Source organism: Carettochelys insculpta, chromosome 30 (genome assembly GCF_033958435.1).
Source record: "Carettochelys insculpta isolate YL-2023 chromosome 30, ASM3395843v1, whole genome shotgun sequence".
Lineage (NCBI taxonomy): Eukaryota > Metazoa > Chordata > Testudines > Carettochelyidae > Carettochelys > Carettochelys insculpta.
This window is the reverse complement of record NC_134166.1, coordinates 1690715-1711241: the sequence shown is the minus strand read 5'-3', so window position 1 is coordinate 1711241 and position 20527 is coordinate 1690715. Positions and strand designations below refer to the sequence as shown.

The 20527-nt window shown below is 64.7% G+C and overlaps 2 protein-coding genes across 8 annotated transcripts in view; one reads left to right on the top strand and one right to left on the bottom strand.

Moving 5' to 3' along the window:
* The first annotated feature begins 499 nt into the window (after window positions 1–499).
* Window positions 500–8742, top strand: LOC142003999 (immunoglobulin superfamily DCC subclass member 3-like). Its single transcript, XM_074981418.1, is given in 15 exon segments — window positions 500–698; window positions 3500–3710; window positions 3712–3797; window positions 4202–4346; window positions 4431–4561; window positions 4691–4828; window positions 4955–5113; window positions 5508–5673; window positions 5873–6123; window positions 6200–6364; window positions 6892–7074; window positions 7400–7506; window positions 7713–7840; window positions 8119–8260; window positions 8527–8742. Coding segments are annotated over 15 exon segments (2286 nt in total). The 3' UTR covers window positions 8602–8742.
* Window positions 8743–13047: 4305 nt separating this feature from the next.
* Window positions 13048–20527, bottom strand: part of GATAD2B (GATA zinc finger domain containing 2B) — a 77011-nt gene continuing 69531 nt past the window's right edge. For 6 of the 7 annotated variants that reach the window (XM_074980731.1, XM_074980729.1, XM_074980730.1 and 3 more), the window contains 4 exons: window positions 19756–19958; window positions 18576–18686; window positions 17900–18017; window positions 13048–17285 (listed from right to left, as the gene is read on the bottom strand). In XM_074980731.1, coding sequence (XP_074836832.1) covers window positions 17152–17285; window positions 17900–18017; window positions 18576–18686; window positions 19756–19958 — 566 coding nt within the window. In that variant the 3' untranslated portion in view covers window positions 13048–17151. The remainder of the gene's footprint in view (window positions 17286–17899; window positions 18018–18575; window positions 18687–19755; window positions 19959–20527) is intronic. The other variant, XR_012642859.1, reaches the window with a different exon arrangement.

Here is a 20527-nt window from a genome sequence, read left to right as displayed (position 1 = left end):
CTTTGGGTGGAGCCGGCCCAGACTTCCCCCCCGCCCGCCGCCACTTTGTGCCTAGTCCCGCGGGGAGGGGGGCGAGCCCCCGGGCAGACTTCAGCACCTGGGACAGCGGCGCTGCCTGGCTCCCGCAACTGCGCCCCTCACCGGCGCCGCAGGGCGGCTGCCCCCTTGCCCCGAAGTACCCCAGGCGCCCGCGCGCCCCGCCGGCCGGGGAGGCTCCGCGGGCTAGTCGCGGCAGCCCCGGGGCTCCTGCCCCCATCCCCGTCAGTCCGGAGCCGGGGGACCCCCCTGGCCGAGCCCCGCCCCCAGCCCGCCCCGGGCACTCGGCGGCCGCATCGCTCCGCCCCAGCCCTGGCTGCACCTGGCCCCTGCCCCCGCCCCCGCCCCCCCCGGGCTCCGGCCCCCGGGCCCCTGGGCGGGGCGAGCCCTGCCTGTCACCTGGCGCCGCGCTGCCATTGGGCGGCCGCTCCCCGCCCCCCCTGCCTGTCCCCCCGGCCGGTCAATGGGCGCGGGGCACTTACGCGGAGCCAGGAGCCCGAGCGGGGCCGGAGCGGGCTCGGGGCCGGGCAGCGGCAGCGCGAGGCGAGGGAAGTTGTCCGCGGGGCTCCCCATGGACCGGCCTCCCGCGGCCCCGGGCTCTGACCCCCCGAGTCCCCGCTGGCGGCTCTGCCTGGCCGGGCTGCTGCTGCTGCAGGGCTGCGGTGAGTCCCGAGGGGGCAGGATGGGGCGAGCCGGGGGGGGGGTGCTGGGGGGGTGACCCCCCACTGGGCCGGGGCGGTACACGAGGTGAGAAGAAACAAGTGTCACAGGCCGAGTGCAGCCCCGCGTATAGCACGTGTGAGTCCGTCCCCCCCCCCCCCGTGGGTCTGCCCCCCAACCAGCTGGGCCCCTCCCAGAGGTGCTGGTGGGATCCCCGGGCTGCAGAGCAGAGGGCGGGGGGCTCCCCTCACGGGGTTGGGGCTGGGAGGGTTTAGGGGGGTCCCCCGGGCCTGCTGAGTGAGAGTGGGAGCGAGACATGGAGGGCAGTGGGGGCGGGTGGTTAGAGTAGCGGGGGCTGGGAGCCAGGACTCCTGGGGTCGCCCCCCCCCCCGCTAGTGGTTGGTGCGGGACAGGTCAGCTTGCCAGACTGGTGTTACTGGAGTGTCTGTGGCGCACGGGCTGGGGAGGACGGAATTTGGGGTTTCCCCCCCCCCACAGGTCCCAGCGTGTCTGTGAGGGCGGAACTAACCCCCGGCCTGGCCGATGTGGTTGTGTTAACCTACAGCCCTTTGTATGGGGGGGCTGCCACAGCCCAAGGCCCCGGCCCGGACCCCGGCACTCCTGCACCAGTGGCTGCCTCTGGGGACGCAGAGGCTGGTTCTTGCCTGCCCGGGCCTGGGTTAGGCTCCTGGGGGCGCGGGGGGTCAGGGGGCAGCGCGGGAGTGTGGGGGAGGGGACAGGCCAGTGATGGATGGGCGGGAGGGCAAGTGAGTCATGGGAACCTCGGCCCAGCCACTCACATGGTCCGGCCCAGCCAGGCAGATGGGCCATTGTGCCTGCTCGGCGCACAATGGAGGCTGCCTCCATGGCCTCTGACCCGCCCCATTGTTCCCCGCCCCGCGCCCTCCGCGGCTGGGGCCCAGCCCTGCCCGAGCGCCGTTGCTAAGGCCGGCCTGAAAGACAGCATCAATCAAGATGTCAGGGCGGCAAAGCCCCTCCCCCCAGGCTCTTCCATTGTCACCGAAAGTTACCTTCGTGCTGCCTGGCCCAGTCCCGCCCCGCCCCGCCCCGCCCCGCCTGCGGCTCCTCCACCCACCGGGGCCGGGGCCTGGGCATCTCCCCCCGCCCCAGCGTCCGGAGCCCACCCCCAGGGCTCAGGGTGCTGCACTGGGGCCCGGCGGGCAGAGCTGGGCAATGGGGGAGTGAAGGCCACGGACTGGCTGAACCCAGCGCAGGCCGGGCTTGGTGCGCCCAGCCACACTGAGCGCTGGGGGATCTCCGGGCAGGGCCCTGCAGCAAAGGGCAGCACAACCCGCCGGCAGCAGGCCCTGCGCGCTGGGCACCCAGCCTGTACCAGACTGGGAAGTGCCCACGGCTGGGCCAGCCTGCTGGGCTGCCAGGGGAGTAAGCGCTCAGTAGGGAAGCGAAGCCCCGCGGGGCGCACGGCATGGGCACGCCTGTGACACGCCCAGGCTGAGGTGCACTGTGCGCGGGGGGATGTGGCATTTGTGCACTGGCACGAGTGACACATGCAAGTGCTCCCTGCCCTGTGTGGCCCTTGGCCTGTTCTCTCTGCCCTGCCCGCCGGGCGGCGGGGTGGCAAAGGGAGGGGGCAGATGCCCTGTCAGGGCCTGTTTCCCTGGGTGCCCGTCTGGCTCTGTGGGGCCACGGGGATCCCGGGACCAGGCAGGTGGAGGGGAGCAGAACAGGTCCCGCTTGCAAACCCTTTAAGTGCCGCTCCTGCCCCCCGGGATGCCTTGTGCTGCCCCTCTGCAGCGCTCAGCAGTGAGGGGCAGGGGCAGGGGCAGGGGCAGGGGCAGGGGCAGGCCTCGCCTCGAGCTGCTGCTACGCTGAGAAGCAGCATGCAGGCTCTTTTTCAGGGACCCCGGCGACAGGCCATAGGTGACAAGCGAGAGGCGACCGGCCGCCTTTATGGAACATAAACCATGGCAAGCTGCCCATCCCTTTGCACGCAGCCGCAGCCAGCCCAAGCACAGCCCCGGCTGCTGCAGCTGGGTGAGCTTTACCAGGCCTCGCGGCTCAAGCCAAGCGCCCTAGCCAAGTAACCCTGCCGGAGGAGTCGGCTCGGGCCGCTCGCAGGACCAGCCCCAGGGCAGGAGCCCCATTTGTCCCCACGTGAGCGCCCGGTGCAGGGCCAGGCTGCAGGCCTTGGGGGGCCTTCATCTTTAAAGGCTCGTCTGGAGCAGGGCACCCGCCCCAGGGCTCGACTGGGCTGCGGATCCCCTCAGCCTCAGGCCCAGGCCTGGCCTGGGAGCAACTCCAAGTCGCTACCAGCAGCTGGAACGACGCGACCATCACTCACCACGGGGTCTCACCAGGCTGCCCAGGCGACCACGTCCTGCGCGCGGCCACAGGCAGAGGCCAAACCCCAGAGCTTGGCTCCCCCTGAGCCACAGGACGGAAGAGCTACAGCCAGACCTGCGGGCAAACCACCGTCCGGCGCCCGGCTGGGCTCAGGTCACTGCTACATACCACGCTGCCCCCCAGCCTCCTTGCACAGCTGCCCCAGCGTGGCCAGTCCCACGGGCCAGGCGCAGCGATTCTGTGGGTGCTTGGGGACCGACGGCTGGACTTGCTGGCTTTGGCTGCGAGGTGGGCAGGCAGTGGGGGCTGGACTGGAGGGAGCGGTGAGGGCAAGGGATGGAGGCTCCGGCTGAAGGGAGCGTAACGCCCCTGGGTGGCTCCCCCAGGCGCCTGGCACAAGGGCCTGATCCTGATCCTGCCCCACTGCCGGCACCGGCGGCAGGCGGCAGCCCAGGGCCTAACAGCTGCTTCCCCGCAGGCCTGGGCCGCCCCTCGGAGCTGGCGTTCCTGCTGGAGCCGGCGGACGTGATCGCCGTGCGGGAGCAGCCCCTGGTGCTGCACTGCCGGGTGCAGGGGGAGCCGCCCCTCAGCATCACCTGGCACAAGGACGGGGCGGCCCTGGGCAACGACAGCCACGCGGCCGTGCTGGCCAACGGCTCCCTGCGCCTAGAGAGCTCCCACGGCCGCCCGCCTCTCCGGCGTGGGCGAGTACAGCTGCGCCGCGCGGAACCGCGACGGGCGGCTGCTGAGCCGCAGGGCCCGCGTGCAGCTCGCCAGTGAGTCGGGGATGGGCGCGCGCCACGAGCCAGAGCGCGGCCCGGCGTGGCCTGGCCTGGCCCCGCCCCTCCCCTCCCAGGTGCCCGCACTCGGCGCCCCCTAGCGGCCATGGGGAGCGCAGCCGAGCCCGGCCCAGCGCCCCGCCCCTCCCCCCGTGTGCGCGGGAGGCGCGTGGGTGAGGGCCTCCTCTACCCCCCCCCCCCGCCGGCTCTGCCACACCCCAGGCAGCCCCCCACCTCCTCCTCCCCCCGCCTGTGGCAGCGGCCCCGGAGTCCTGCCTCGGGGACGAGCGGGCCTGGGCGGGCACTGCTCTGAGGGCGAGCACGGCAGGGCCCCCCGCCGAGCTGAGCTGGAGGTGGCGCTGGGGGGGGGGCTCTGCCCTGACGGCTGCTGCCCCCCACAGGCCTGGGCAAGTTCCACATGCACCCGCAGTCCATGGCGGTGGAGGAAGGCGGCGTGGCCCGGTTCCAGTGCCTCGTCCAGGGCGTGCCCGAGGCCACCATCACCTGGGAGCGCAACTGCACCGCCCTGCTGCCCGCCGAGCCCCGGTAAGAGCCGCGCGTGGGGCGGGCCGGGGGCGCCGCCAGCCCAGCCCAGCCCAGCCCCGCTCCCTGACCGGGCTCTGCTCGCAGGCTCACTCTGCTGCCGGCGGGGGTCCTGCAGATCTCCGGGGTGCGGCGAGCAGACGTGGGCTGCTACCGCTGCGTGGCCAGCAACATCGCGGGCACCCGCTACAGCCAGGAGGCCCAGCTGGCCATCAGCGGTGAGTGCGGGGCCCTGGGGGGGCCCGGTCAAGGGGCTGGGAGCCTGGACTCCTGGGGTCTCCCCCGGCCGTGGGGGCTGCTGGCTGAGCACGGGGGGAAGGGCTGACCACTGGTCTCTCTCTCCCTAGTCTCGGCCCCCAGAGTCTACAAGGAGCCCGTGATCCTGTCCGGCCCCCAGAACCTGACCATCGCGGTGCACCAGACCGCCATCCTGGAGTGCATCGCTACCGGCAACCCCCGCCCCATCGTGTCCTGGAGCCGGCTCGGTGAGGGGCGGGGCTGGATGGAGCCCCGGGAGATGACAGGGTGGCCCAGCTTGGGGGGCTGGAGAGAGCGGGGGGGGGGCGGCTGGGGGGGGCGGGGACTCCCCCCTCACTCGCTGGCTTCCCCAGACGGACGCTCCATCGGCGTGGAGGGGATCCAGGTGCTGGGGACCGGCAACCTCGTGATCTCCGACGTCTCGGTGCTACACGCCGGGGTCTACGTGTGCGCCGCCAGCCGGCCGGGCACCCGCACACACTGCACGGCCCAGGGCGTCCTCATGGTGCAGGGTGAGTCAGGGGAGCGCGCCGGGCCGGGGGGTGATGCGGGGGAGGACGGACCCCCCCCCCCCCGACGAGCAGGGCTGGGGGGCAGGCCCCACCCACGGCACCCCTGGGGCAGGACGCTCCTCTGGGGGATACCGGGTCGCGGCTGTGGAGTTGAACCCGGGCGCGCCAGCTGGGAACCGGGGCCCGGTGTTCGCCGGGAGCTGTGGGGCTGCAGCCCCCCGGAGGTCGCTCGGGTCTCGGCCCCGGCCTTGGGAACGTGGCTGGTGCCCTGGTTGCTCAGGCCGGGCGGGGGGCACAGTGATACGGCCAGGGTGGGACTGCAGCCGGGGGCACGGGGGCGGCAGGCGCCGCATTAACCCGCGGGCTGCCCCCCTACCCCCACCTCCACCCGCAGCGCCCCCCGAGTTTGTGCAGTGGCCCCAGTCGGTGTCCAGGCCGCTGGGCAGCAGCGCCAGCTTCACCTGCCTGGCGCAGGGCGCGCCCGAGCCGCGCCTCGTGTGGCTGAAAAACGGCAAGAGCCTGAGCCCGGGCGAGAACGTCCGCCTCAGCCACGGCAACAGGTGTGAGGGGGGCCGGAGTCCGATCCAGCCCAGGGTGGGGGCGCCGCGGGGCGGCAGGGGGGAGGCAGGGGGGGCGCTGGGGGGCAGGGCACAGGGTCTTTCCCATCTAGGGGGCACCAGCCGTGACGGGGCCCCGGCAAGGGCGCAGCTGGCGGGAGGCGGATCCCGGCCCGTCCCAGCTCTGCCTCCCGCCCCCCAGCACCCTGCTGCTCCCGCGGCTCACGGCGGCGGACGAAGCGATCTACCAGTGCATCGCCGAGAGCAGCGCGGGCACCGCCCAGGCCAGCGCCCGCCTGTCGGTGGGGCCGGCCCAGGAGCTGCCGAGCGCCCCCGCGGGCGTCCAGGCCACCGCGCTCTCCAGCACCGCCATCCAGGTGTCCTGGCGGGAGCTGCCCCCGGAGGTGACCGACGGCCTCCTCGGTTACGTGGTGCACATCCGCCGGGCGGGAGGTGAGCAGCGCTGACCCCCGGCCCGGCCCGGCCCCCCTCCCCGGTCCGCTGCTCATCAGCCCCGGGCCCGTGTCAGAGCCCGACAGCCGGGAGCTCCGGGAGGCCGTGAGCAAAACTACCTTCCAGCACGTCTTCACCGGCCTGCAGCCGGCCACCACCTACTGCCTCCGCCTCCGGGCCTACTCGCCGCGGGGGCCCAGCAAGGCCTCGGAGCCCACCCTGGCCATGACCGCGGGCAGCCGTAAGCCCCAGCCCCCAGCCAGACAAAGAGGGGCGGGGAGGGTGTCTTAGCAGAGGGACACTGGGGTGTGAGGGGGGGGGGGCTGGGCTGTGGTGGGGGTTGGCACAGCAGGGGGGGGGCTGGGCTGCGGTGGGGGGTGCACAGCGGGGGGGGGCTGGGCTGGGCTGCAGGTGATGGGTGGCTCAGCAGGGAGCCTCTGAACTACACAAAGTTCTTCCTTTTCTAAGGCCCATCTCCCCAGTTCTGTCCTTGGTCACACCAGCCAGGCCCCGCCCCCCCCCCCAAAAAAAATCGGCTGGTCCCACCCCACCAGGCAGGGAGCTACTCCCACACTGAAGCGCCTTCAGTTACAGCTGGAGCCAGACACCTGCTGCTGTCATGCCAGGCTGGGCTGCTGGTTGCTGCCTCCACCCCAGAGCTGGCTGCATTTCAGTGCTGGGCGACAGGCTGCTCACCACCCCCACTCTGCCTGGTTGCGGGGTGGGGACTGGCCCAGTACTCTACACTGAGCCCCACTGACTGTTCAGTCCCTGCAGCCCCCAGCTTCTTCACCAAGGTACTCAACGCCAGCACCATGCAGGTCTTCTGGGCACCGCTGCTGGGCCAGATCAAAGGCTTCAAGCTCTTCCACCGCAAACTGCCCAGCCCCTATTTTGAGGGGCCCCAGCTCCTGGCCAGCACAGCCACGTCCTACATCTACAGCCACCTGGGTGAGCCCCCTGGACTATGCCTACCCCAGGCTCTCCTCTGCAGGCCTGAGCCCCTCCCAACCCCCATCCTTTGCAGGCCCACCCCATAGGCCTGAGTCCCCTACATCCCCCTGCATGCAGCCTTGCTATGCCACAGGCATGAGCCACCCAAGAGGCCCACCCCCTCCCTGCAGGACTGAGCCCCCCCCAATGCAGCATGGAGCCCCTCTATACCCCCCACCACTGTGGCCCCTGGGGTTCTCTTTGTGTGGGTGTGGGGGGGGGGCCCTGGGCCCAGCCCAGCCCAGCCCCTGCCCCCTTCACGCCCTGTGGCTCCTCTCTGCAGAGCCTGCAGCCACCTATGAACTCAAGCTCCAGGCCTTTGATGGGCACGGCGACGGGAGCAGCCGGGCGCTGGGTGAGCGGCCGGGGACCCAGCAGGGCCAAGGACGGGTGCTGAGGTCCCACTCTGCCAATGGCGGGGAGTGAAGGGTACGACCCCAGCCATGGGACATCTGTGGCCGTCCGGCTGTGGAGAGGTGGAGGCGCGTGGGTTCTGTACCCACGAGGGTGTCCGTGCTGTGTGGAGGAGTGGCAGGGCCAGCCCCGGCACCACATGCTCAGGGCTGCCTGGCCACTGGCTGTTTTCCTCCCAGCAGACGCAGCCCCTGTGCCGCTGCGGGCCAGCAGAGGAGAGCTCGCTGGGCGAGGTGGTGGTGGGTGCCCACGTGGGCATGGCCTGCATCATCTGCTGCATCCTGCTCCTTGTGGTCAGCTACCGCCGCAGGTGAGGGCCTCGCTGCTCCTGCCCTGGGGGTGGGGGGCGTCCAGAGGGGCTGGGGCTCTCGGTGTTCGGCTCTGTCTGGCTGTCTGCCCATTAGGCCGTCCTCAGCCCCTGGCCTCGGCTCTGCCCCCTCGTGCTCACTGACCAGGTCCTGGGGCAGGCACCCCCCCAGCAGGCCTGAGCCCTGGCGGTACCCCAGGGCAGCCAGTCACTGACCAGTAGGGCTGGAAGGGTGTCTGGTCACTCCCGCCCCACTGGTCCAATTGCAGCCTGTTCTGCAGGAAGGGTGCTCATGCCAGCTGGATGGTGCCCCCAGGGCAGGAGATGCCCCATGCTGGTGCCTGCGCTGCCCTCCCCAGCCTGTGCAGCCAGCAGAGGAAGGGGGAGGCTGATCGCCTGGAGATGATGGACCTGGGCCCCCAGGTAAGCACACGGGCCCAGCCTTGCCGGGGGTGGGGTGCATACAGAGCCACAGTGGTTGGGAGAGGAGAGAGCACAGTGCTGGGCCATATCCCTGGACTCTGCCCCCATGGCAGGACAAGGACTGGGTGGGGAGGGACAGGTGTCCAGAACAGGGGCCAGGCACATGGCTAAAGGCAGGGGCTGAGCTGCAGCCCCAGGGAAGGAGGCGGGGGGGGGGCTGAACAGGAGCTGGCCCAGCCTAACCCAGCCCTTCATTTTCCCCACAGGCCCAACCACAGCTGGCTGTGCCCCTGGTCGAGGTCCCCATGGAGCGTGCCTCTCGCCTGCAGCCCCTGGGATAGCTGGGCCCCCAAAGATCTACCTCCCCCTACAGAGCTAGTTTTGTTACAGAAACCAAAGCTACCTCAGCTGTGTCTGGCCACAGTGCCCCCAGCTCCACCCTGCTGCAGACCCTGCAGCCCAGGGCTGGGACCAAAAAGCCCCCAGGGCCCAGCGAGAGGAAAGTGGGGCAGTGCTGTGGGGATAGGCAGGGCTTGCAGCCTTTCCCACTCCTCAGTGCTGCACCTCCTTGATGTGTGTGTGCGCGGGGGGGGGCAAGGAATTATCTCCCTACCCCCCAGGGTTCCTGTGTAGCTTGAGGCTGCAATGCCAATACACGGGACCTGTCCTATAGGAGGACACCCCCCCTGGGGGAACCCCACAGCCACAGCCCCTGCCCCAGGTCCCTTAGCTGCTTTGCTATTTTCATGGCTCTATCCAAATATGTTGTAAAAAGCAAAAGCCAAAGATGCCGAGCTTTAAGGAGCCATTTACCCCCTCCCCACTGGCCAGACCTGGGTGTGTGAGTGAGCAGCCCAGTAGCCAAAAGCCACCCCCCCCTTGCTCCCAAAGCACCTGCCTCAGTTAAGTCTGGCCCAGCTTTGTCCAAAGATGCCCTATGCCACCCCCACCCACCAGCACTGGGGCCCAGCTCATGGCCATGGGGCTGGCTCCAGCCTCAGCTGGAGCTCCATGTCCCTGCTGCTGCTCCAGGCTGCACCCTCTGCTCATCTGTGGGGTTGGGGCCATGTTCCCTCCTTGTGCCCGGGCCTGGCTGGAGGGGCTCCGCTGCGGGGCAGGTGCTGCACTTGCTGCTGGAGTCCAACTCCCTCGTCCCCGACATGCCCCTGGAGGTCCCCAGCTCTTCGAGGCCATCGCTAGAACCAATGAGCAGACTGAGCCCGTGGGGCGGGAGGGGTCAGTGTGTCGCACCCCTGGTGCTGGGGCTGGGCTAACATTAAACCTGCCATGGACAGATGCTGGCTGTGAGCGGTGTCCTTGGGCTGCGCCTGGGCCTGGCAGGAGCTGTCCCTGGCTACTCTCTCCCTGGCCCTGCTCTGGGGGGGCGGGCAGGGAACAAGCTAAATCCAAGAGCTCGCCCCACCCCCACCGGGCAGGGCCCAGCCCTCAGGGGTGGGAACGGGCCCATCGTGGCTGGGGAGCTGGACCCCAGCCCCATGACACAGCTGCAACAGGAGCAGCCAGTCTGCTACCCCTGAGCACGGTGGCTGGGACTCAGCCATGGGCCTGGGCCCACCTTTTTACTGCAGAGGGGACTTCACCAAGCCAGCCCACCCACCCTGCCCCCTTACCACCAGACTCAAATGCCTTCCAGGGGGCCTTGGGCACCAGCAGGGGGAAAGGCACTGGCCTGGCATCAGGGTGAGCATCAGCCCACAGCAGAGCAGGCTGGGTGCAGGCACAGAGAGGGCACCTGGGCACCAGGCATGAAGCTGGGCAGGAGCGGAGAGTCCTGCTCCCTGAGCGCATGAGTTGGAAATGGTCAGAGCCAGTTGGCTGTGGTGGTGGTGGGGTCATTGCAGCACCACCGAGTAACCACCCAACACTGATCAGCAGCACAACCTGGCACTTGAGCCCACCCAGGCTCTGCCATCAGAGTTCTGCTTTTGGGCCAAGTTGAGCTGGGCAATGCCAGCCACTGATGCTGCTGGGGGGACAGGGCTCCTGGAGCACCATGCCAGGGGGCTGGGACTGAGCTATGCAGCTGCAGGTTCCCCCCGCTCCACTGCTGCAGCACTTCAGCAGCAAAGGAGATGGGCCAGTGTCTTTGGGGGGTGTTCCTGGCCCCCACCCAGCAACCCAACTTGCAGGTTGCCCCTCAGAGTGACAGCAGGGGCCGGGGCAGCACAAGATTACACCACCAGCCAGGCAGCAGCAAGGACCAGGGGAGGAGGAGGTGCAGGGCCACACACCCCTCCCTGGACACCAGGGGGCTTGGGGTCATTTTCAGGCCCCTCAGAGGCAGTCAGGCAAGTCCCACAGGGCAGGGAAAGCCCCACTGCAGTCCAGAGGAGGCTCCCAGGGTTGCACCAGCACTTGGCCCCGAGGCTTCAAAGTTGGGACAACCTAGAACAGCTTTTCCAGCTCCCCCCGTTCCTTCCGCAGGGGGGCACAAGCAGCCTGTAGCACTCATCACTACACCAGGCCATTGAACTTGGCTGTTACTAAGCCATCAGGGGACTCGACCCCTAGACGAACAAACAGTCAAACTGTAAACGCGGCTCATGCTGTCCCCGTGCCAGACATGAGCCATCGCTAACTGCAGCACAAGGCAGCCCCTTCCCTGCGGTCGCAGGGCACTCCGGCAGGGTTGGGGGGGTGTTAGTCCCAAATAGGGTTGAAGAGTCAAAAATCTGAGAATTTTTGGCAGGCTCCTCTCCCCCCCCCCCAGTGTTTTGATTTATAAAAACTAGTCACATAAGTCTCACTAAACCAGATCAAACCTTCCATGGGACCATTCCCGAACCAGCCCCTCCTGAAAGCCAGCCACGCCATGGAAATCCTCCTGCCCGTGAGGTCAGCACCAAGGGGATTGCTTGCTCAGCTCCCTGGGGACACCCCCAGCCCCAAATGCAACGCACCAGCCTCATGAAAAGTTATAAATCATTCCTTTCTTTATTAAACATAGCTCGCAAGTGATAAATATTACAAAGTTTTTTTAATCCTTTCTCCAAAAATTAGCTTATTATTTGTAACCAGTCACTGCGTAATCGCTTGGCAGTATTTAAACAGCTTTGTTTTGTCTTAAAACCAGATTTCAAACACAATGCAAAAAAACGTAAAAAGGTGTGCAAAAGGCCTGGTTTCCCACCCCCCTCACAGAGCTAGGCTGCAGGGGTGAGGCTGGGATCCCCCTGGCAGTCCCCCCGCAACCTCTCCCTCCCCTCCCAGGGCTGAGGGCCTCACTCAGACTAAAGGTACTGGATTCTGGGGGAGTTGGATCAGCAGCAGCTGTTGGGGGAAGGGGGCGACTGAGCTGTCAAGCCAGTGACTCCAGAGCACCAGCAGACAGACTGGGCGCAGCTACAGCCAGATGTGGGTAGTGACCGTGTGCGCTCTGACCCCCTACAGGGCCCAGACTGGCAAGAAGGGCTGTGAAACCAGTGGGCCTCGAGGCTCACCTGCGAGGGTTTGGGCCCCACCTGGGGCTGCTGTGACCAACGGGGGAGGGTGAAGGAACACGACACCATGACCAGGCATCCGCCGCCCAGCACCAATGGCCAGCTCCTCAGCCCAGGGCACTGCCAGAGCTGGGCACCGTGAGCAGGTTCCAGCCTGGCCCGATAATGAGCCTCCAGCTGCATTTCAGACCCAGTGGAAGAGGGGAGGGGGAGGGTGACCACCCAGCTCCTGAACCCTTTCACCAGAGTCACTGAGCCAGAGCCCCTTGCACACGCTGGTGAGTACTGGAATGCCTGCTGCAAAAACGCATGGGAAAAGCCTGTCCTGTCACAGGAGCTGCTCAGCGCATGTCTGGGCCAGCAAGTCAGCCCTTGGCCACCCAGACAGCTCTTTGCTCCTGGGGTGGGGGAGCACAGAAGGGAGACACTAACACAGCCCCCCACCCACCCCCCGGGCCCCAGAACAGGGAATGGCCACAGCTTCCCAGAGCACTGTCCCCTCCCATTACACAGACAGCTGGGATCACTCTCACCGCTGGCCCACTAGCCCACCCCGGCCAAGGGCTCAGCCCTCCCCAGTGACTGCCAACCCCCTGTGCCAGGTGGGAACCTGCCAACACCAGGATGCCTGGGCAGAGGTGAAAAGTCCCAGAGAAGCCAGAGGGACTGGAGAGAGCAAGCACAGGGGAGCAAAGATGCTCATGCAATGGGGCCTGGCCCCTCCCCTCGGTAGGGCAGTGCTGCTAACCCAGTGTGTGGGGATGAGGAGAGGACAGATGTTTCCCAGCAGGACCCCCCCCGGCTGTGCCTGGAGGAAGGCACAGGCTGGGGCTGGCAGCCTGCAGGCGGAATCTCCTGCGTGGAGTGCATGGGTTCTGCTAACAGGCTCGGATGCCGCCAGGCTCCGGTGGGCTCTGCAAGCAGGCCGAGCCTAGCAGCCATCGGTCAGGCACTTGGAACCCAGGGAAAGGCTGGGGCGAGCCCCTTTCCATCAGAGCAACACCTCCATGGGGCGCATGCGTGTGTGCGCGCGCACTAAGGGCCAATGCCAGCCCCGGAACAGCACCGCACGCGGCAAGCTGGGCGCTGGCTCGGAAGGCTGGTCACCACTTGGCGTCTCCAGCTGTTTGAATTGTGTCAGCTGCTGGGAGCAGATGTACCCCCCACTCCTCCCGGTAACATCTGGCCACTGCTCTGAGGAGCTCTGTATAATCTGACTGTGGGTCCCAGTCTGCTGTGGACTCTGCTGAGTGCCTGCCCAGGCTCTGGCTGGCGAGACCCTATGCTTACCCTCAGCAGAACACGAAGGACGCCGCACACCGCAGGTTGGTAGAGATGTATATTGTACAGATGCCAAAGCAAGAATAAAAACAGTGCAAATACAATTACAGCTCATAATACTTGTCCCCAGCCCGGCCCACGCCCCAACATCCGGATCTCCCAGCGGGAATGTGCCACCCCACTGGTTAGAGCCATCACAAGCTGTAACCCTAGTGCTGGGGGAAGGAGCCTCCTGCCTCCACTGCCCTGGGGGTGCTGGTAACTTGTAGGGTCTCTCTCGGTGTGTGTGAAAGGCACAGATTTGGAGGTGGCGCCTGCCACCAGTGCATTTCTGCAGGCCAGCCGCTCCCGCCGGCCGAGAACGCCGGCCCAGGATCTCTGCCCTCTGCAGCCGCCCGCCGGAAACCACCCCTTTTGCACGTTTCAGGTCATACACAGAAGGTCACACTACGAAAGGACGTAACAACTTCCACAATATCCATGGCGAGGCTGTTTTTTTTTTGTTTTGTTTTGTTTTCTACACAATGTACAATTGTTTTTTACTGTGTCAAGAAATAGCTTATATACATGAATGAGTCCTTGTTATAACATTTCGGCAGCAATACCATAAGCTAATTAAGATCTTGTCGGGGTGGGTGAGTGGATGGGGAGGGTTAGAGGCGGGAGGACGGGCTATGCCTTTGGAGGAACAAAAAAATAACCCCCCACTAAGCGTTCACAAGCAGTTCTACATCTAGCGGTAAAAGAAAAGCTAACCGAAGCGGGGGAAGTCCCAATTTCTGTATCTAAAAAAAGAGACATTTCTACCATACATCACATCCAGAAAGGGCGTGGGGCTGGGGAGGTCGCGCACTGCGGTCAAGACAAAACAAGTAAGCTGGTGCAGCTCACAGACAGAGCTCAGCAGGCAGGGACGGGTGTGTCCAATACTACACGCACCCAAATCGCTGCCTGCAGAGTCCCAGAGGCACAGCAAAAGGCCAGCAAACAGGAATCCCCTGGGGAGCTCACAAGACAAAGCCAAACAGGTGTCCCCTGGCAGCAGGAGCAGTGCAGGATGGGCTCTGATGGCTGCAACCAGCCTGGCAACTCAAAGCAGTATCCCCAAGTGTGCCTGTGTGACAGCCCCTGCCCACCGCTGAGCACTGATCCCAGCCCAGGCCCCGGGGGAGGGTTTGCTCTGGGCTCTCTCACCTGGGGCACCCCTCTGCCCAGGGCAGAAGGAGCCCTGCTTGTTGCAGGGAGTGTTCACAGAGCCAAGGAACAAAGTCCAGAGCTGATGGTCATTCCAGCAGGATGGGGAAGCTGAGAAGCTCTGTTTCCCACAAACAGCTGGAGCTACCCACAGGACAAGATCCCTGCTACCAGCTCCCTCTCCCCTTTGCACCACAGAACCTAGCCTACGCGCAGGTCCAGCACAGGAGGGTGGAGGGGCTGGTCACCAGCCATTTCACCCTTCAGCAACCGTCTGCCAGAGTGTGGGACCACAGAGAGGGTGGTGGGAGAGGGGCTGGGCGATGAGCAGCAAACAGCCATAGCCTGAGCAATATGACAGGCGCCCATCACTGGCCGGGCTGGATAATGGGTCTGTAAACTTCACCCCAGGGGAAGGAACAGCCCAAGGCCACAACCAGCAGGGGCTGCCCAGGCTGCGCCTCCCTCAGTGCCAGGATAGCAAAACCACTGGGCACCTCCAGCTCTCGAGGGACGCCAGGCAGCCCACCCTGCACCCAGGAGGCAGAAAGCGGGCACCTCCGCTCTACAGCTGGGGAAAGAGAAAGGTGAAGTGACTTACCCAAGGCCACAGAGCTGGGGAGTTCCTGGCTCCAGACCCATGCTCAGAACATGCTGCCTGCCACAGCTACAGGTCAGCCAGGCTGGTGTGCGAGACACAGGCTGCAGGATGGAAATAAACCTATGAGCAAGCGACCATGAGGTTCCTTCTCCCACCACTGCTACCTTGGCCAGGGGTGGGGGTGGGGGTGGAGAACCCTGATCCCTTCCCTTCCCTTCCCAAGAAGCGTCACGTAGCACCATGACCGGTCACGTGCCATCCAACAATTAACTGGTGCACCAGCCCCATGGTAGGGACGCGTCACGTATTGCACATTGTTACTTCAATCTCAGCCACGCTGCCCGGCACGCCCACGGGAGAGAATGGCACTTGAATGGGAGACGGGACAGTGGGACGAAGCCAACTCAACAAGGCCAAGAGGCAAAGGGGGTGGGAAGGTGCTGGCAGAAGAATGGGCCCAACTGCTGCCAGCTGTGCCCCCAGGCTGAGCAGAGGATCTGCCCATGTGCAGAGGCGCAGGGTCCCGGTGGGGGAGAGCAGCACCAGTGAACCACAAAACAAAGGGGACAAAGCCACTGCACGTTCCGTGAGTTTCCAAGGCCGCCTTTTGCCACTGCTGAGCCGGGCCCCTGGTTTGGTAGTAAGTGCTCGCTGACTGGGGGCAGGCGCACCAAAGCCAAGAGCACGTCCCAGCACAGCCCTCACGCTGGGGGGTTGGGGGGAGAGAGCAGGCAGGGAGGGGCCTCACAGTGACGCAGACCCTCCTCTCCGCAGGCGCGGCAGGTGTCCTGGGCCTCTTTGGAGAAATCCTGCTGGCTTTCAGGAGAGGCTCCAGCCCCTCGCTCATTCGGTAGCTCTTGGCAGTTCTGGCATTGCAGGCACAGCTCCCAGCCAGAGCCAGAGCCAGGAGGGCCTGACCAGTGGGGACCCAGTGCCGGGGTGCTGCAGCACAGGGCCGCGCTGGAAGGAAGGTGCCTGCTGCAGGCACGGCCGGGCACTGCTCACACCAACGTCACGCAGGCGGCAACGTAGCTCTTCATTGCACGATCGACGCACATCAGGGAAGGCCTCCAGGCCGGGCTCCCTCTGAGGCAGCCAGTCAGCATAGGTATGCTGGGTTTTGTAACAGTCCCCCATCGACGCAATTCCATCCCCAGCAAGGGGAAGGCTCCCCATGGCCTGCGCATGCACCAGCGTCCTGCTCCGCGCAGGGCTGGCCAGGCTTCCAGCGAGGAGCCAGAGCCCTCTGCTGTCGGGAGATAGTTCTGCTCTCTCCATGGTCAGGTGTGGGGCCTCAGGGTGCGGAAGTGCAAATGGAGCAATCCGCAGGCGCTCTCTGCTCGCTCTTGCTTTGGGTTTGAGATCTCCAGCCATGGGTCCCCGTGCCCTGCAGCACTGTCTGCTTGGCAGCTGGGGCGCTGCACCACAGCAGGGAAGAAGGGGTAAAAAGGCAGGTGGTATCTCCTCACCGTCCCTTCAACTTCAAACAGAGCCTCAGAACGATGCAGGGGACAGAACCACTTGCACTGGGGGGCAGGCCAGGCTGCTCCTGGGGCACAGGCCCCACATCCACGTCCAGGGCACAGCATTACAGGGCTAGCCAGGCTAGGTCTGCAACCCCCTCTCTCCAGGCAGCTGGTCTGGACTGCTGCTGCACCACACAACTGAGGGGACTCGCTGGTACAACCCGGCAGCAGAGATCTGCCTCCAGCCACACGTGCTGCAGGGGAGGTGCATGTCACTGAAATGGCTCCTTCACACGCCAGGCTCCCTCCTTCAGGGAAAGCCATTGCACTCCGGTGACACGTCGTATGGGCCACGGAGTTATGGACCAACCCCACAGAGATTCAACTGGACACGTCCACAGCCCTCTCTTCTTACCTCTTCTGGTGAGCAACTCAAAGAACCCAAGTCCTAGGTCGCTCTACTAAGTGCATAGAACAGCTCCGGATGCCAGCACATGGCCACCTCACCCCCTTCCCCTCCAGTCAGCACTGACCACCCCTAAGAACGGTCTCTTGGAACAGAGCAGATGCTCTTTAAGAAGTCTCTGGAAAGGAAAAAGTTTAACCATCCATTTAGCGAGGAAAAATAAAACACAACACAATTAAAAATTCTATGCCTTGTCATTACAAAAAAGAGCAGAAAACGAGCAGTAACACATGGAGAGTGCTGCTTCCAAGCAGACAACGGTCCTGACCTCAGGCCCGGGGAACGACCTCACCGCTAGCGAAGAGTCGGGGAAGGGCAGGTGGCTGACGTTTGGAAATGGTTTTTGTCTTTTTCCCATGTATGGTAGGCACCAGTACAGGCACTGCATGCGACAGGAGTGGGGAGGAAGGGGGCAATAGGCGTTATTTCTGTCCGCTGATGGACTGCGATATAGAGCGAGGGGGGATCATATCTAGAAGATATTCCCGCTGCCGGTCTGCCAAGCTAGATGCTTTGTGGCCTCCAATCCCAGCATTCAGGTATGCAATGTTAACCCCTGGGGGAGAGAAAAGCATGGAGGGACAATTACTCCAATGACACCTGACACACCCAAACCCACCCTGGCCCCCCAGGAGTGCCCCACCTCCACAGAACTCACACCAGCCCATCTCCCTGCCACTCCCAGTCAGAGCAGGTTCCACTCACAGGCCTGTCCGCTGTCTGAGCCAGGCTTTGGGAGCATGCAGCCAAGCAGAGCCAGTGTGTGCCAGGTAAACACTGAGGTTCTACAAGGTCCTTGAGCGATAACCATTATGCTCAATGGTTGTTAGCACACTGACCCATATCTGGCTGCAGGATCAACAAAGACAGGCCGAACCTTGTAGTCGAGAGCCACTGTCCCAGGACACATGAGGTGGGGTTGGCTCTTGGATGTCAGAGCCTGAGCAGCCAGCTAGGGAATCTGAGCACCGGTGCAGGTGCCCTGTCCTCCCGACAACCCTCAGGGCTCCAGAAATGGAAGAACAGAGCAGGGCCCTGTCAGCACTCTGACACACTCTGGCCACGCGCCAAGGAGCAGCCTTCCAGCCAGTGACAAACACAGTTAAGGGCCTGACTCGTTTGCAGCCTGTCCTGCCCTTCCCTCTGCGCAGACGGGCTTTTGGGCGTTACCTGGCATACCGAGGAGACCGCCTGCGACAGACAGCTGGGGTGCCTGAGCGAAGTTGGACAGCATGGAGCGGGCAGAGGTGGGGATGCCACGCTGCATAGTGCTCTGGGGCTGTGGTGCCTGCAGGCAGAGAGAGAACACGAGGGAAGTAAGCAGAACACGTGCACCCCCCTGTTCCAGGAGCAGCAGCTGGGCCGGAGAAGGGCCACAAGCCACATATACTGGCAGAGGTCCTGAACTGAGCGCCCAGGGAGGTGGGTAGGCGAGAGACAGAGATGGACACATTCACAGCTCCCATCTCTGCTGAGACAACAGGCAGGTAGGCCCTGAGTCAGAGCCAGAGCATCAGAGCGACAGCCAGCCTGGAAGCCGGAGATGAGGCCTGGCCCTGCCTTTGTCCGAAGTTTTTTAAAAGGCCAAAGATTTACTCCACGTCTTAGGCAGCCTCTCTGGACTCAGAGTTGAGCTCTGCTGCCTCAGCTGGGAGTGACAGGGCAGCACATGGGAAGAAGTGGGGGTGAGGGGCAGGAAGGGGGAACACTGTCCTGCCCTGGGCAGTTGACAATGAGGTTCTGGCTCTGGCCATCGGGACCTGAATCCAAGGACCATGTGCTGTCTCCCCGCCAGCCCTACCGTGCGTCCCAGGAGGCTGCTGGCACCTGCGCAGGTGCTGCTCACCTGTCGGAGTGTGTGGTGCCTCATGATGGTCTCCTGTTTGCTGACACTGGGCACGGACGGAGCTGCAGTGGGAGACAAGGCTGCCTGCTGCTGTAGCCTCTGCTCGATCTCCTGCAGGAGGCAGAGGCATTTTAGAACAACACGCCAGGACCCAGCTTGGGAGCGTTCACCCCTCGCAGGCACAGGCTGGGGCCCTGAAGGGCAGCAAGGCCCGTGTATGGCAGAGTCCCCATGAAAGTTGCGTCTGGGGCTGGGGGAAGCAGCCTCAGGGCCCGTCTGCCCTCAGAGCAGAGGAGCGAGTAGCCTCCTTTCCACACACAAGCGGCACGTGCTTGGCTGCTGCACAGCCCTCGCTGACTCTCCCCCTCCTCTGCACACCCGCAGCTGCCCAAGGCCCATTGCGAACCGCTGGGCTAGGTCTGGAGAACGCCTTGTGCGCCCAGAGTGCGACTCCAGGACATCCAATCGGCTCTACCCCTAAGGGCGTCCCAGTTTGGTCTGAGGCATGGGCTGCCAGATGGAGAGAGCTGACCAGAATGGCACTAGAGGGGGGATCTTAACCGATCCCTCCAGCCTGAACCAGGACAAATGGGCTGCCTGTATCTCTGCATTCACTTGTTCCAAAGACGACTTCCCAGCATGGGCAGGGCCCTTCCTCTGCGCTCTCTGGAATGGCTCAGCACTGCAGCAGCAGCGAAGTGAGCTTGTTTTGAGAACGACAGGTGGCTCATTCGGGATCACGCCTGTCCCCCAGTGGGCCACAAGGCACTCTGATCTGGAAGTGGGGACATGGAAAAATGCCCCCATGGGACAGCACCGCAAGCAGCATGGAGAGGCTAAGTGGTTTCTCCGGTATTACCAGAAGGCAGTGGTAGAACTTGGAACAGAACCCGGAAGCCCCAGTCCCAAGCCCCCTCTGGCTCCCACTGCCAGCGCAACACACGAATTGTGAAGCCCGGGGAGACCTAAGCCAAGGAACGGGGCAGTGCGCCTTAGGGAAACATGGGTCACAGCCGGAGTCGGCATTTTCAGATACCCACATCCGGCACTGGGGCAGAGCTGAAAGGCGCCAAAGCTGGGCAGAGGAGAGGGAACACGTCACACAGCCGTGCCTGGCTCGAAGCAGGACTAGCTGGCTCCTGGCAGCCTGGGCCTCTCACTGGGGTGGAGGGGAACTTGCCTGCTCCTGCTGCAGTGCTTTCACAAAGGCGTTCTTCAGCCTGTTGGTGTGCTCTGCCTTCAGCGCCTTCTTCTGGTTGGAGGTCATGCACTGCTCGCACAGGATCTTCCCGCTCTTCTCCTGCTTCCAGTGCGGCGTGAAGTCCGTGCGGCACTGAGCGCAGATGAAGGGCTCCACGCGCAGCAGGGAAGTGCAGCCTTTGCCTGACCACCACCAAGAACAGGTATTAAAGGGGTGGCCTGAAGCCCAAACAACCTCCCTTGCAGTCGCGGAGACAGAGCTGACCTCACCCTTCGCTTCACCCAGAGCCGGGGGCATAAGGAAGGGGCGCACGGCATTTGGACAGCACACAAAGCACATGGCAGCACGGCCGGGGGGAGGAACTTTGGACAAGAGCAGATGAGGGCTTGCCCAGAAGATGTGCCCAGAGCTAGCGTGAGCCTGAGTCCTCTCTACACAGCTACTCATGAGCAGGGGCTTCTCTCACTCCCCAGCTCCATGACACTATCCATGCCAGCCAGTTCCCAACCCCAGAGATGGCAGTCACTAGTGCCCAGCTTTAAACCTAGGCACTGAACTGCCCGGTTCCAGGCAGTGCAGAGCTGACCCCTGCAGCGTTCCACTGAGAGCATCCAGACAAATGCTAGTCCACAGGGCTGATCTGAGACACCTCATCTAGCCACGATGCACACTCTGGTTTGCACATCCTGGGCCAAGCCAATCCCCTCCAGACGGCGTCTGCTCCCCCTTCCAGGCACAGACTGCATCTCGC